The 17512-nt window shown below is 38.0% G+C and overlaps 1 protein-coding gene across 2 annotated transcripts; it reads right to left on the minus strand.

The window, feature by feature from the left end:
• Nucleotides 1–12018: 12018 nt before the first annotated feature.
• LOC104886505 (protein NDL1) lies at nt 12019–16277 on the minus strand. Of its 2 annotated transcripts, none has more exons than XM_010670950.4 (11): nt 16084–16277; nt 15511–15610; nt 15044–15141; nt 14815–14903; nt 14540–14600; nt 14354–14440; nt 14199–14276; nt 14039–14098; nt 13832–13887; nt 12650–12785; nt 12019–12555 (listed from the first exon to the last, which is right to left on the minus strand). In XM_010670950.4, exons 1-11 carry the CDS (start codon nt 16141–16143, stop codon nt 12334–12336), a joined length of 1047 nt encoding a protein of 348 aa, XP_010669252.1. In that variant the 5' UTR covers nt 16144–16277; the 3' UTR covers nt 12019–12333. The 2 variants fall into 2 exon arrangements, with proteins under 2 accessions (XP_010669252.1, XP_010669253.1); XM_010670951.4 differs by having other exon boundaries at nt 14039–14095; nt 16084–16275.
• Between the last annotated feature and the right edge of the window lie 1235 nt (nt 16278–17512).

The following is a 17512-nucleotide window of genomic DNA, read 5'->3' on the forward strand; positions in this document are numbered from 1 at the left end:
ATCAGTGGCGGAGCTACACATGGTCCCTATTGGTCACGTGACCAACTATTATTGTGGAAAAAAAATGTAAATTAAAACTCTCTCTCCTTCACTGACCAAAAAGAAAAATATGGCCCCTTTCTTTCTCTCACGTCTCTTTCTCTTCCTCTCTCCTTCAACCCCAAGTTGTTAACTAAATTCTTGAATTTTGTTTTACATGAATATCCTTTTTCATTCAAATCTTCAACTAAAATTATCATCTCGTCTTGATCTATCGATTGATACCCGTTTTGCATTTTCAGAGATAAAAAATTATCATTCAAAACCCTAGAATTTGGGGAAAAACTCTTAACTATGGTGATTGGTGAAGTGAAACTCGATGAAATTCTTCTTCTTTGAATCGTCCTCTTGAATCTCCTATTTTTCACAGGTTAGGCTTTTCGTTATACGTAATTTTTTTAAAATTAGATGATTTTGATTCGAGAATTCTTGGATTTGTTGTTGTTTGTTAAATTAATTGATTTGGTTGTTGATTTTATTGAATGAATTGGAGGCCTTATCAAAATTTCAGTTTCATGGATTTAGGGTTCTGCTTTTGCATTAGATATTTATTGATTTTTTTGGTTAAAGATACTATAATTAAATTGGTCACTATGACTTTTTTTTTTTTGACGGGAACTATGACTTATTTATGTTAGGATGGAATGAATATGATTTCTCTAAGTTGTTCATTATAAAGTTTTTAACCATCCAATTATGCAGGATTTGCTAAAGAAATGTATATTGGACTCTATATTCAAAGTTGGTTTTGGGGTTGACTTGAACTGTATTGAGGGATCACTGGATCAGGCAGAGAAGGGGTTGAATTTATGAAGGCTTTTGGTGATGCAAATGCATTAGTTTATTGGCGATATGTTGATCCAACCTGGAAGCTTAAGAGAGCCCTTAATATCGGCTCTGAGGCTGCACTAAACAAGAACATCAAAGTCAGTGGCAGATCCAGGAATTTGGGAATAGTTGGTCACACTCTAGGTAGCACGGAAACGGATATAGAGACGGTCATATGGGTACAGGGATGGAAAACGTCAAAATTAAAATTTTAAAAATGGGTATGACATAAATTCAGCTAAAAGAAAAACAACCAAATCAATGACTTTGATGTTCTTGTTTAGTGCAGCCTCAGAGCCGATATTAAGGGCTCTCTTAAGCTTCCAGGTTGGATCAACATATCGCCAATAAACTAATGCATTTGCATCACCAAAAGCCTTCATAAATTCAACCCCTTCTTCGCCTGATCCAGTGATCCCTCAATACAGTTCAAGTCAACCCCAAAACCAACTTTGAATATAGAGTCCAATATACATTTCATTAGCAAATCCTGCATAATTGGATGGTTAAAAACTTTATAATGAACAACTTAGAGAAATCATATTCATTCCACCCTAACATAAATAAGTCATAGTTCCCGTCAAAAAAAAAAAGTCATAGTGACCAATTTAATTATAGTATCTTTAACCAAAAAATCAATAAATATCTAATGCAAAAGCAGAACCCTAAATCCATGAAACTGAAATTTTGACAAGGCCTCCAATTCATTCAATAAAATCAACAACCAAATCAATTAATTTAACAAACAACAACAAATCCAAGAATTCTCGAATCAAAATCATCTAATTTTAAAAAAATTACGTATAACGAAAAGCCTAACCTGTGAAAAATAGGAGATTCAAAGAAGAAGAATTTCGTCGAGTTTCACTTCACCAATCACCATAGTTAAGAGTTTTTCCCCAAATTCTAGGGTTTTGAATGATAATTTTTTATCTCTGAAAATGCAAAACGGGTATCAATCGGTAGATCAAGACGAGATGATAATTTTAGTTGAAGATTTGAATGAAAAAGGATATTCATGTAAAACAAAATTCAAGAATTTTAGTTAACAACTTGGGGTTGAAGGAGAGAGGAAGAGAAAGAGACGTGAGAGAGAGAAAGGGGCCATATTTTTCTTTTTGGTCAATGAAGGAGAGAGAGTTTTAATTTTTTTTTTTCCAAAATAATAGTTGGTCACGTGACCAATAGGGACCATGTGTAGCTCCGCCACTGACTCCACTAGTGACGCTTTAGAATTTGATTATGTAGTTCAGTTGTAGCCATTATGTTTTCGGAATCACAAAAAAAAATTGAATACCCTTTTTCCGCACTTGAGAGGTTCCTGTGTTGATGGAGTCTAGACAACGCCTTTGACACTCACATGCTATTATACTATAATCACGCAAGTAATAACACATACGAGAACAAGAGAAAGAACTTTATTTCTTGACCGAACGACTTTTATACAAGGCTCAAGTGTCTACTGAATCATCTGCCAAATGCCTAAGGCAATGCATGTATTTATAATTAGAGGCGATCAACATGGGGCTGACATGGGGATGGCTCGAGAATACGCGGGTTTGTGCACGAATTTTCGACCTGATTTTTTGGGAAAAAAATCCAGGCCACGGGAAACATAAATATGAAAAACTAGTCTAATTTTTTGCTAGCCCGGCCTGAATTAATGGGTTTTGGTGCCTGAATTTCGATCCGGAGTTTAGCCCAGCCTAAAGCTTTGGTCCTAAATGGACCATATTTTTTGGCAAAGGTCCAGGTCGGCACAGGAGCACCTCTATTTATCGTACAACATAGCTAGTGGCTACAGCCTAACCACATACGCAAAATAATCGCCCACTATCTGATAACCATCCATTAAGTTATCCATTATGCATGCACTCCCTCATACCTGGGAGATCCTCCACTATTCTATTTATTAGGCGCCTTATATATTAAGGAAATTATGAGAAACGTCGGTGGTTACACAACTGCCCACTTCCATCACTCACTGACCAACCGCAGCCGTCGCGACTAACTGCTCGTCCGGTAGAATGCAAGCGTCTACTATGCTCGTTGTAATTGCTCACCTAGTCAAGTGTAACCGTATGTGATTATTGACGCAACTGCTACCAAGTCACACGTAACCGCTCGTGACCTTGGACACAATCACTCATTAGTCAAGCGTAATTGCTCGCAACGTTAGCGTAAACGCTCCTTAATTTTAGGAGTGTGCCTTCTCACACTCCTAATAATCGTTCCCCCCTTTTGAAGGAACATGAGGCAGCGTGGGAGTTATGGTGGTTAATATGACCACCCACTACTCTTGTTGCATCCCATAACCGCCCTTTATTTCAAAGAAATAACTGCCAGCACTAGGTGCACTCTTACTAACTGCCACAAGGTCACACAACCACCTAGTTTATAACCGCTGGTAACCGCATCCCATTATCCTTCATCCTTCGTAGTCTTAGTAACTGTCGTCAAGTCACCAAGCCACACATTTTACAATTGTTGGGTGGATACCAATGCATGGTAATCGCTCTCCATGATCCCACATTAGCGATCCTTTTACGCGGTTGTAGTCGTAACTGCCATGCTAGGATCCTTTTACGCGGGTATAAGGATAAATCCAGCACCACCATGCGTCATACCACCATACGAGACTTGTCGAGACCATCGGGGTTCGTCCACACGTTCTACCACGTGCACCTATCTTGACTTTAGTCCATCTCCTAGGGCACCCACTTTGGACACCCAAGAGTCAAGTTTAACTCCTTAGTCGCGTGCGATTTTCATAAGTTGTATAGCTTAACGATCATGGCTTCGTCCAATGTCTAGCATTGGGCCTAGACGTAGTCGACCCTTTAAGTAGTGCCAACAAAAGTGAGGTTTTGATCTAGTAGGGCATGTCTCCTTACCAATAGAAAGAAAAAACCTCCTTAAATTGCCAACAAAGTCTTAAGATTTTTTACCCTAAGAAATTTAGGATAAAAAGAAAGAACATGATCGGAGAATCATTTAGTGTTTGAGAAGTGCAATTGATTTGGGTGCTTTCTTTCACCTTAATCTGCTTGAGCTTATCTTAATTTATTATAATTTATTTTATACTTATTGGATCCGAATTGGATTTATTATAATTTATTTTTACTTACAAGCTTATTTTATTAAGGTGAAAAGAACACACCTTCTAGTGCTAGAGTTAGCTACCATTGATAATTATTACTACTATATTCTTCCTGCCTCTCATACGCAAGGATATATCACCATCTTACAAAGACGTTAATAATTGTTGAATTATTCATGCACCATCTTCATCACTGAATCTGAGTAGGGTGTTGTACAGAATCCAATGGAAAGTATAAACTATCACAACTTTGGAAAGATATAATTTTTTCTAACATCTCAAAATAGTCTACTGTTTTCATGTAAAGGCGTAACTGCATATCTGGAAAGTGGAAACACATAGCCGTTCGTGCATTGATGAGGATACAAGGATCAATGAAAGTACAATACACCAAATTACCAACTAGTTTCGCAAAGAAATATAGAGTAGAGTTTGTCTAGACCGCTTATTTTTAAATTAAAATTAGGCAATGATAAGTCCAATATTACAAAAGAGAATTAGTCTATTAGTGAGTAGGTTAATTTTTTTCGTTGACTAGTTTAATCTATTTAGTGAATACTGACTACGTCTATTTTTATATTAAAATTAGACCGTCTTTTTTAATAGTTTTTGTATAGCATATCATGGCGCTACTGCTGCATGGGCGGTTCTTGTCCCATGCAATAGGAGCGACCACGTAGGGTTCCAAAAAAACAGGGGGCCCTGATATATTTTAGACTGCTGATTGAATAATTGACAAAAGAGAAGTGTTTGGAGCCGTGGTAAGATTGCTCACCTAATGGACCGCTAGGTATGGTGATCAATACCTGTACCCATTATCTAAATCTAATTAGTGCATTACAAGAGTATACTACTATTTTTTTTCAGCTTATGGTATTTGAAGACATTTGACAAAATACAAATAAGAAAATTTTATTATTTAACTATGCCATACTTTTTAAGCAGATAATTTATTTTTTTGATATGATGTAATTTGACATTATTTAAAGTATAAAAGTAGGTTTTGTCAAAATAAAGAAAATTCTACACTCCTAAAGTCAACGCCATTGCAATATACTATATGACTTCTACTCTTCCACATGAGAAATCAAAGTTCAAATCTTAATGTAAGCAAATTTCAACATTATGGGAAGGGTTAGGCTTATTTGGCCTCAAGATAAGTGAATGTATCGATGACAGTTCAAAAGAAAATTCTTCTTGATAAGGAGTTCGCGAAAGGAAAGATAAAACTGACATGCATATAACTACTCATTAATTCTACGTGTAAGTAACATGTCTAGAGAGAGAGAGAGAGAATGAGAGAGAGAGAAACCCCTTCCAATGGACCACCGTGACTTCAAGGAAAACAACCAAAACACATCCACCATCATCAAAATCCTGTTTCATAGACAATCTACCACAAGACATATCCATCCCAGTACTGGAGAAAATTTTCAGCCACCATGGAAACATAACCAACCTTTTCATCCCACCAAAACTTAGACCAAAACGTACACTGAGATATGCATTCGTTCAATTCCAAACCAGAGAAGCCTCATTGCGGGCAATCAACTCCGAAAATGGCCGGAAATTTGGCCACCACCAACTGCGAGTCCTAGCTGCAAAACGGGACGGACCCAAAATGCATAAATACAACACCCCAGCCAGCAGAAAACCAAACCCAAATCCAAATCCCCACCCCCAGCAGAGGTCGAACAAATATGGTGCTCTCAGGGACCACCGGTCGTACAGTGATGTGTTCGCAACTAACCAGCACAATAACCTCACAAACAACATCTCACCCACCCAAATAAGTAACCCAAACCTCATACCCATCAAACCCCACCACAAACAACCACGCCACGTTATACCACCACCAGATCCTACCCCCCAACCTGAATGCTTTCATTTTATCCCCACTGAGGCAAGGAGGATGAGTTCCAGGGTTCTTGGCGAAGATATCGAAAGAACCCGGGATGAGTTGCAAGTTCAAAAAGAGGATGATGAGGAGCTGATAATGTTAGATGGAGTGAGAAGCATGGAAAACGAGGAACTTTTTGGGAGAAGCATGATAGGGGTTGCTCTCTCCCACCTCTCGTCAAATCAGATACTAGATCAAATATTGGCTGAAAATGTCAATTGCCTCACAATCAAGCCAATGGGGGGTTTTTTGCACCTGATTATCTTCGAATCCTTTGAAGACAAAAAAGAGATCTATGAGAGTCAATATCTGGAAAGATGGTTTTCGGCCATAAGAAATGTCAACACAGAATCATCATCACTCTGGATAGAGACTTGGATTAAAATATATGGTGTGCCGCTTGCTGGGTGGTGCTATGAAAACTTCTACAGAATCGGATGCGTGTTTGGGAAAGTACTATCAATTGAATACTCGAGTTTCAATTGTGCAAAAATCTGCCTCACCACAGACTGCTTGTTCTTCATCAATTGTAAAATGTTGATAAACATTGATGAAACTCACTCAAGAGTATTTGTTTTTGAGGATTACTCAACTGGTCTGGAGCCCACCAATACCAAAAAGCCAAACCTGACACTGTCTCCATCAGTTTCAATGGATTGTCTGCAAAAATCCAAAGATGGCAACTGTACCCCCAACCAGGTCAACTCTGACATGTCTCCAACCTCTTCGCCTACCCCTTTGGCTTCACCCAAGAAAGTTGTCGGTTCCGAGGCTGAAAAGGACCTAGTCAGTAATGATTTGCTCTGTCCCACTAATAATGAGTACACAACTCCCAATAAAAACCCCCCAACCAATGATTCATCACAAGACAAAAATAACTCTCTGCACTCAACCTTTCCTTCCCCCACAAAATCTCCCTCACCTGGGCCAGCCAACTCTACCTTAGCCCAAACTCCGCCCAAATCATCTCACACCCATACTAACCATAATATTCCGTCCTCTGATACCAGGCCCAATGTTCCCCTCTCAAATAAATTCAAAGTGCTCATGAGGCCCAAAACATCTAGCACATCCAACTCCTCCCTTTCGGGTCCTCTTTTCCCTCCTGGATTTGAAGCTGATATACCAACAAGCATTAAAAAAGCCCATGAACTTAAAAGAGCAAAAAGAGCACACAAAAAAAAGTCCAAACACACCCGAAAACAGGAAAACATCACCCACAATATCTTAACCTCATCTCAGGAGCAGGAACTTGAGGATATGTCTGCCACTGCCATTATCGATCTAGCAAAAAATTTCGGTATTCGCTTTGAAGGTCCCATGTCAATTCTCCATGGAAGAATAGTAGAGATTCTCAGAACTCAGAAGTCGAATTGGGCTGCAAACCAGGTCTGATCTACCTCCCTCCCCTCCATTAACAACAGTAAGTCAAATGATTCTCTTATCCTGGAATATCCGTGGCATGGGTGCAAAAATAAAGCGAAGTGCCCTTCGCAAACTGATTAACCAACATAATCCTGACATGATATTTATTCAAGAAACCAAGATTGAAGAATTAAATTCCCGGATCATGAAAACACTATGTAAAGATGACTGTTTTGAATGGTTCTCGTGTCCTTCCCAAGGAAATTCTGGAGGTTTACTCAGTGTTTGGAACAAAAATTTCTTCACATTTGATTCTATTAATTGTGATAGGAACTGGATTGCTCTTTCAGGCCATATTCAGCCTCTCAACCTCAAATGTTGCATTGTGAATTTATATAACTCCTGCCATGAAGGAACTAGAGCACAAATCTGGACTGATCTATTGCAACTCACCTCATCCTTGGATGTGCCCTACCTTTTAATAGGAGATTTCAATGAGACACTACAAGCCTCTGATAGAGGAAGCCAACACATCTCTTCTGGTGGCTCGAGGGACTTTAATCAATTTATCCAGGACTCACAGCTTCTTGAAATTACAACACACAATGGGAAATACACCTGGTTTAGGGGCCAGTCAAAAAGCAAGCTGGATAGAATTTTCGTGACATGTCAGTGGATCTCATCAATTCCCTCTCTCAAGGCATCAATCCTTAAAAGATCCCTTTCGGACCACTGTCCCATATTAGTCCAATCATCTCAAAACAATTGGGGGCCTCGACCTTTCCGGTTCATCAACTGTTGGCTCACTCATCCGGGGTGTCTCAAAACTATCAAAGAGACTTGGTCTCAATCACTCTCTCTTCCTTTGATGGACAAACTAAGGGCTGTAAAATGCAACCTGAAAAATTGGAACCGTGTTGAATTTGGGGTCATTGATGAAAACATCTCCAGGCTCGAAGAGAAAATCCATGATTATGATCTCTTGGCAAATGACAGAATGCTTGATTCATGTGAACTTAATGGCAGAAAATCAGCGCAACTAGAGTTATGGAAATGGTATAGACGCAAGGAGGCCTATTGGGCCCAACAATCAAGATCAAACTGGTTACGCGAGGGTGATAAAAACACGCGCTATTTTCATACTGTTGCTTCTATAAGGCGCAGAAAAAATATTATTGAGCTCACTGATGCTAGGGGTGAAACCATCACCGCCCCTGATGATTTAAAACAGGAGGCAGTATCCTTCTTCTCCAAAATCTTCAAAGAAGAGCACCATCTACGGCCCACATTAGAGGAGCTCGACTTTAAGCAACTTGACCCCTCACAGGCCACTCTCCTCACGGCCCCTTTCACTCATGAAGAAATAGATGATGCAGTTGCTTCATGTGATAGCTCCAAAGCGCCGGGCCCAGACGGCTTTAATTTCAAGTTTGTGAAAAGCGCCTGGGAGGTAATAAAAGGGGATTTCTATGATATTGTGCAGGAATTTCATGACAATGCTCGTCTCCCCCGTGGGTGTAATAATGCTTTCATCGCATTAATACCAAAGTCGGACTCTCCTAATGGCTTCCATGATTATAGACCTATTAGTATGGTAGGTTGTGTGTACAAAGTGATTGCCAAGATTCTAGCAAGGAGACTTCAAAATGTAATATCATCTCTCATTGGGCCCGAACAATCCTCCTTCATAAGAGGAAGACAAATCCTAGACGGAGCACTCATTGCTAGTGAACTAATAGAATCATGCAAGCGCAACAAAAAGGAGGCAACAATCCTTAAATTGGATTTCCACAAGGCCTTTGATAGCGTATCATGGGATTCTTGGACTGGACACTTGGGAAAATGAATTTCCCCCCTCTATGGAGGAAGTGGATAAGAAGTTGTGTGATGACGGCCTCGGCTTCTATTCTAATAAATTGTTGTCCTACAAGACCATTTAAGATCGCGTGGACTTCGGCAGGGTGATCCACTATCACCCTTCCTTTCGACATCATTGTTGAGCCGTTAAACCTCATCATCCAGAAAGCATCTAGGCTTGCACTTAAGAAAGAAATTGGTCACAAGGGTCTAAAAATCTCGCACTTGCAGTACGCGGACGACACAATTATTTTCTGCCCACCAAAACTAGAATACCTGCAGAATATTAAAAAAGCTCTAGTAGCTTTCCAGCTTGCATCAGGACTACAAACGAACTTTCACAAGAGCTCGCTAATAGGGATCAATGTCCCCGAGTCATGGGTTAAAGAAGCTGCCAAGGTGCTACATTGTAAAATCGGCACACTGCCCTTCTCTTACTTGGGTCTGCCAATTGGGGGCTCGGCATCCAGGGTCAATCTTTGGGATCCAGTCATCACAAGATTGGAGAAAAAACTAGCCACATGGAAGAGTAGTAGCTTATCTATCAGGGGACGGGCAACGCTCATAAAAGCGTCATTATCTAATCTACCCCTATATTATATGTCTCTTTTCCCCATTCCTAAAGGGGTCGTAGAGAAGATAATAAAAATTCAAAGGAGGTTTTTTTGGGGAGGAAAACCTGAAAAGTATAAACTTCCGCTGATTGCGTGGAAGTCTCTCGAAATTCCAAAAGATCTTGGGGGACTGAATTTGGGGAATTTGCACCATAAAAATGTGGCTCTTCTATTTAAATGGGTTTGGAGATACTTCCAAGAACCCAACTCTTTATGGCATGAGGTGGTTAAACACAAGTATGGCTACAAGGCCTCTCTCTCGATTCATGACATTACTCTCCCAAAAAAGGGTGGTCCTTGGAAATCCATTTGCTCTACGATTCTCACTCATGATATGGCAAAAACCTTCATTTCCAACAAGGTTCGGATGCAAATAGGTGACGGTAGCAAAACACTATTTTGGCATGATTTATGGGTAGGCGAGCATCCTTTAAAGATGGCATGCCCTCGCCTATATTCCATTAGCCAATTCCCTGATGCATTAGTGGCCTCATGCGGTTTCTGGGATGGTAATATATGGCAATGGAGCCTCTCGTGGAAAAGGGCTCTAAGGCCTCGGGATATTCAGGAAAATGATATGCTAAACTCCATACTGGGAAGAGTTATTCTTCGCGCCAATGGGGATGACAGTCTCATCTGGAAACCGGACAAGTCCGGTTTATTTTCTGTAAAATCCTGCACTAGAGAATTGGCAAAGGCTCATTCACACTATCATCTTGATGCTGTAAAAGGTATGTGGCGTGGACTTGTCCCATATAGAATTGAAATCTTTACATGGTTTGCTATCCTTGGCAGGTTAAACACCAGATCGAAACTTGCCGCAATGGGCATTATTTCGAGTGAGGACTCGAATTGTATTCTATGCGGAGCAGCTCAAGAAAGCCACAATCATTTATTTCTGCATTGCACCAAGTCATGGGAGATATGGGTATGGTGGTGCGGTTTATGGAACCTCAATTGGGTTCCTCCTTTAGACTTGAGGCACGCCTTTGACCAATGGCACTATCCAAGCAAAGGCATTTTTTTCAAAAAGGTGTGGGCAGCTAGTTTTTTCATCATATTGTGGACAATTTGGAAGGAACGAAATGGGAGAATATTTGAGAACCAATCATCCACGCTGAGCCAACTAAAGGATCTTATTCTCTTAAGGTTGTCATGGTGGATTAAAGGGTGGGGGGATCCCTTCCCGTACAGTTCAGACGAAATCCTTCGGAACCCCCACTGCCTTCTATGGTCCACTACGGCAGCTCGAGTTGCGCCGCTTTCATCTAAGCCCAGTGTGATCGCATGGGCCCCCCCACCAAATGATATTCTAAAGTGGAATGTTGACGCGTCCATGGATCCACTTCGAGCAAAAGCGGCTGTTGGTGGGGTATTGTGGGATAGCTCCGGGTCATTTATATGCCTTTTCTCGACACCCATACCCCACATGGAGATTAATTGGGCCGAAGTACTAGCAATCCACCGAGCCATAAAAATACACCTGGGCAGCAGCCGCACCGCAAACTCGAAATTTTGTATTGAATCCGACTCGGCTAATGCCGTCAAATGGTGCAATGCAACCTCTGGAGGACCTTGGAATCTAAACTTCATCCTAAACTTCATTAGGGATCTCACCTTGAGGGGTGTTATTGAGGTCGCTTTCAAGGGAAGGAGCTCAAACTTCGTAGCGGATTCCATGGCCAAACAAGGGCTATCAAGGAGGGACGAGTTTTTGGCTTGGGTCTAGCATACAACCTAGTTAATTTTCCTTTCATGTAATATAATGTACCGCCTGGATGTAATTTCTTTGAGTTTGAACTTAGTTTATGGCTGCCAAAGTCGGTTTGTCAGGATCTAACAACGGATCGATTGAGACTATTGTTCATTGAAACTAGGATGTAATTTTATGGGGAGGGACTCCTCTCTATGGGGTGTGTATGTACACTATAAAAATGCCGCCCACCTAGTGGGGGGATACCTCATTTTGAGTAGAGTCCTTCCTCATTGTGTTATGTTTCAATGAAATGAAATCAGCAACTTATCAAAAAAAAAAGGAGTTCGCGAAAGGAGGCCCGAAAAAAAAATGTTCTGAGTATGAAAAACGAAAATTTTATCATACATCTGAATGTATCATGAACAGGGTGAACCCAAAGCTATTTTTTTACTCATTGTTCATTTGAAACCATCCAAACGCGTAATACGTACTAAGAAAAAAGAGTTCTACATGAGCGAAATTCAATCTTAAATGTATCATGTACAAGATACACTCCAAAGATATGATAAATTAACTCCATGGGAAAAAAAAGGTTCAAATAAAAGAGACAGATTATTCGTTCCCCAAAGGCCAAAAGAATTGCACTTATTATTATTTCTTTCAGTAAACATAATGATTATTCCAAAGATTTACACACAACTCAACTCCCCATCAAATCTATGATTACAAAATTAACAAATAATAAATCTCTTAACCTTTCCAGACTAATTTTAATGCCTGTCCTGTCTTCTATAGTTTATATTTATCTTCTTCTTTCTTATCTACAGCCCCTCCTTGCTCCTGTACCACCTCCTCACCTTCATTTCTAACCAAACAAAAAACTAACATGGCTCCTTACAACGAATATAAATAACGTTTACAACAACTCCTCCAACTATACCTCTAGTGAGATGCGAGTTTTGATGGGCTTTAACTTTAAACCCATACTTTCCGGAGATAGCAGCTCCGGGGAAATGCAAGACGGACTTAATGGACTTCTCGGGCTCAAACTCATGTACGATTGCCTGTAGAAACCGTAGCCCATAAGAAAATACTCTAAAGGGATTAACATGGCATGTGGTTGCTCCTCTGTAACCAAAGACCCGCATGCCTGAACCTGTTATATATTTTCACAGGAAAAACTAGTGAGCAAAATAGCAGCATATTAAGTGTAAGTATAACATCAATGTCACCAGGCAACAATAGGATACCTCCACTAAAGCACTAAATCTTCTATCTAGTTTTGTGGCCATGTGTACTGCTTCCGAATGGAAAGATGAGTCCTCTCCAACAACAATTAGTGAACGGCATCGTAGTTTCTTCAGTCCTTCACTTATGTCAGGCCTCCTGATTAGAGTAAGAGAGAGAGTTTAGTACGTAAACTACTAAATTTTGAAGCAAAGTATACTTGATGACTTGGCAAGACAGATTCACAAGATTTCAATTTTGGTTGCCATATTCTAAGGAAAAAAAATGGGGAAAAAACAAGCCTGAATGACTTCTATAATTGATGACTTGGCATGACAGACACAAGAATACAAAATTAGTCGCGATATTTTCGGACAAAAATGGGGAAAAAACAAGCACAAGTGACTTTTATACATGATTTGGCAAGACAAGTACACCAAAATACAAATTCAGTTATGATATTTTCGGGAGAAAAGGAGAAAAAGAAATCTAAATAAACTTGTATACTTGATGAGTTGCCAAACTGGAGACACAAAAATACGATAACAGTTGCGAATTGTGATACTATTGGAGAAGGAGAGGGAACATAAAATTCATGACTTTTATTCTCACCACTTAATTTGCTAGAAGTATGGAGAGGTTTGAAATTCAAAGACATGAATACCAACTTTAAAGGAAACTTCTAGTACTAAACTAATCATAGTTGAAGCTTAGATGACATATCAAAACACTACACCTTTTTCTCTGGATAGCAAGCCATACTTTTATTCTACAACATCCCAATATAATAGGCTACTAACAGAATTAGTGAGTTAAAAAGTTCAGCTTGCATATTTGCCCTTAAGGATACCGTTAGTTGAATAATCTAACCACAAACTATTTACTAAACATATAAATTTATTTTGAGAGGTGATGAAGGATTACATAGAGTAGGACATTCATGGTATTTCAATTCAGGTGCTTTAAAAATGACTCTGAATCAGTTGAAGCTTATTAGAGAGAACAGGTGAGTAACTATATATTCATATGCAAAGTTACACTCAATCCAGCATCAGATCCTGGCTCTATAATTTTCGAACACGCACAGTGAACTAGTGAAGAGAAATAAAGTAAAAGAAGAGAAAACCAAGGGAAATAAAGATCATATCCAAGTCATCCCCGATTTTCCTTAATAACATAATCAAAATAGAAGAGGAAGAGAGTACCTGTTAATTGCTTCCAGAATATGCATGACATTAGTACCATCTCTATCATCCAGCCACTGATCAAGACCAAAGGAGTAAAAAGATCAGTACTCTCACACAAATGCCAATAAAAGAACTTCCAATCATGTCGAGCACCATCAGCCCAAAAGATGACAATAAAAAAGAGCAGGACAAGAAATGAAAATATGTTATAGCTGAAGCACTCACTTTTCGACATGCCTGAACTAAGTCTGATTCTGGTACAAGAGAATTACCCCGAAGTTCCTGCTACAGGATTTGCAGCGCATCGTTAAACAACTCCGTGCAAGGAAGACATTCAAAAGATTACAGATTACGATACTAAATACAAGCAGAAGCCTGTAATTACCTTACTGAAGTACCGTTTGAGCAACATCTCTTTTACAACACTACACATGCCATAGAAGTAAAGCAGATTTGACATCACCTACAAGAATTACAGAGCTTTATCAGGCAAAAATTCCTTCCTTTAAACTATTTGTAGGCAAGTTCAGAAAAAAGGACCTTATTGTACAACCATTCTGTCCAAGAAGGTGCTCTGCATAGAGGAGAGATTAGTATCAGACCAAGAACACGCTGCTTATATTTTGTCTGCACGCAAAAGGGCAACAAAGCAACAATTAGTACAAAATACAAACAATTATTTGAGATATTCTGGGCACAAATATGTATCAAGAAAACAAAACTTACAGCAAACAAAGTTAAAATGTATGCTCCAGCAGTCACACCCATGCACATAACTTCGCCAAGTCTGCAACAAGTAATAGTCTCCCGAATAAGTTAAACCAATCACATCATTCGATCCTTATATTGAAAGGACAAAGATGGCAACAAAGGGCTTATGTCGTAAATTTTCCACAATCATATATTAAGCAGTGGTTTTCCAACCACTTAAGTTCATAAACCACCAATTCTGCCTAATATAAGACTCTAAGCTTGAAGAAATTTCTGCAGTGGAAAATTACCCGAAATAGTCAAGAACATCAACTATCTGGTCAGCTAAATCCTCCACCGAAGGTGCGGAAGTAACATGATTGATTGCAGCAGCTCCCCACTGAAACAGCTCTTAAAATAAGTTCTATATCAGAAACAATGTAAACACGTTCCTTCAACAACTTTCATATGAGAATCCGACCAGAAAATAATAACTATACTAAAAGAATTAACAAAGATTAATTTGACTAAGTTACAAACCTCATGGCCAGGAGGGCTGATGTGGTATATGCAAAAGTTGTGAAGCAGCAACGATAATGCCTCAGGACACATGAATAATCCTTGAAAACAGGATGCATCTGCTCAACATAAGGCGGACCGTAATCAATAATAATAATAATTCATCCTCCAACACAAGTAACTTAGGCATCTTATTACATATTTAAAGATTAACAACCATCTTGAGTATTACGCAACCGCCCAATTTTTTTTTGCTAGTATTAGTTCCTTATCATGCTTAGTAAAAAAATATACAAACCATATGAAAGTCATCAACAAGTGAACTTATACCTAACACATAAACAAATGCTAAACCATAAAGAAGGTACAAGTACAACTTCCTACCTTCGTCACAATTTAGTTGTCACATTACTAGTTCAAATTATACCATCAACGCGACAATTAATTCCGAACTAATGAAGTACTTAAATCATAATATTAGTACTTACAATTTAGAGCTAAATCTGGGTAGGTAATAAGAGCTGGCTTATCTTGATCACCATAAACAGCTACCGACACTGGACCGGAACCCGTTTTTACATAAAATTCCTGGATAATTACAGCATAAACACTTATAAAATGCACTTAACAAAGATTAATGCACCCTAATATTAACAACAATCAACCTAAAACAACAACAAAAACAAAAACAACAACAAAAACAACAACAAAAATAACAACAACAATAACAACAACAATAGCAACAAAAAATTTCTAAATGAAGCAGCTATTTGAATTTGCACTTGGTTCCCCCACCTATAAAAATTCATATTACCAATTTTGTAAAAGTGTAAATTTGAAGAAACAATTTCCCAACAAATACATAACTAAAATTAGTTCTCTGAATTCAACATTTTTGCATTCCATAACCCACAAAAAAGAACAAGCTAATATTAACATCCTAAATAAATTTCATTCTTAACTAACTAATAATCACAAATATTGGAAAATCGCAGAAATATTACATTAATAACAACATTATTACAAGAAATAAATGAAGAAAAAGTTACATAAAAATGCACCTTGTTATCAATGGAGATTGGTTCAATATGAACAGAAATAGAATCGCTAGAATCTCCCATTTTTCTCTCTCTACTTTCTCTCTCTTCTCTCTCTCTGATTTTTAATTTTTTCTGGGTTTTTGTTTCGGTGGAGGGTTTTTATATATATGGATCAATATTTTCTCTCTCCTCGAATTTTCTCTCTCCTCTGCTAGTAAAAGAGTGCAGTGAGTCACCGACGCTAGGAAAAAGGTGATGAGGTCAGTGTTAAGAGTTAACCATGGTTAAGAAGGATTGATATAAGAGTACCGACAGTTTTTGTGAAGTTACTAAATTAACCTTGGATTTATATGGTAGGTTGTGGATGTTGAATGTTGATGGGTTATTTTTGGAAATTAAGATGGAATTTATATTTGAGAGAAGTTAGAAATAGAAAGTTCTTTTTTTTCTTTTAAAACTGTGTATTAATTATTGGTGGTCAAATAGTCATGTGGATCTTGAGGTTTAAGCTCCAAATTTCACTTTCAAAGATTAGAAAATTTTAATAAATAAAAGACAAGAAAAGAATGAAAAGAAAAGGTGAAAAGTGTTAAATCTATCATTGTTGGTTGGTGTATGGTTTTTCTTTTTTTCCCTTTATATCATTTTCTTTTCTTTTTTAAAAAAAAATATTAGGAAAAAGGTTGGGAGATTGAGTGTGAAATTTTTTCATGAGGAAGTCTTGAAAGAGAGTAATTGAGAATATGTTATTATGTTATTAAAGGAAATTTTAGATTTATGATCGTTATGTTTCATTTTGTTATTCTTACCGTACTTTTGGAAACTAATCGATCAAAAAGTATTTTGAAGTGAGATTATGGTAAAACTATAAATTTTTAATATGAACTCGTTAATTGAATGTAAAATAACTTGATTGAAGAAAAAAATTAAGATAATATTTCACGAAAACTGACCAGCTGGTAAATATCAATCCAAACGTATTTAATTATTTTTCTTATAACTTATGAGGATGATTGAAAATCAAAAGCGTTAATATATTACAGCAAGAATCTTTTCTTATATAAAAAAAAACTTAAGAAGATATGTCATTATTTTCAATAGTTATATAGGAGAGTTAACATTCAAATTATTATTATTATTATTATTATTATTATTATTATTATTATTATATACAGTGTGTGTATATATGTGTGTGTGCATGCGCGCACGTGTATGTGTGTGTGCATGCGCGCACGTGTATGTGTGTATATACATGTATAAGAAATGACACTATGAAAAGGCTACTCATATGATTCCTCTATTTCTAACAACATGCAACAACATTTCCCATCTATAGGTTGTCTAGAACAATGCACTATTTTGTTCGTTAATATCCTTATTTATGTATAAGTAAATATTATAATAAGTAGATATTGAAATATGCATTAAAACGAATCAAATAAGACCACGT

The sequence above is a fragment of the Beta vulgaris genome, chromosome 2 (genome assembly GCF_026745355.1).
Source record: "Beta vulgaris subsp. vulgaris cultivar EL10 chromosome 2, EL10.2, whole genome shotgun sequence".
NCBI lineage: Eukaryota > Viridiplantae > Streptophyta > Magnoliopsida > Caryophyllales > Amaranthaceae > Beta > Beta vulgaris.

Bases quoted from the DNA above. Each gene is read 5' to 3' on its own strand.
- LOC104886505 (XM_010670950.4), bottom strand. From the start codon at position 16,143: ATGGGAGATTCTAGCGATTCTATTTCTGTTCATATTGAACCAATCTCC. The intron at 15,611-16,083 runs GTGCATTTTTAT...GTAATTATCCAG, and splicing joins CAATCTCCATTGATAACAAG to GAATTTTATGTAAAAACGGG. The intron at 13,888-14,038 runs GTGAGTGCTTCA...GGTCTTGATCAG, and splicing joins TAGTTCAGGCATGTCGAAAA to TGGCTGGATGATAGAGATGG.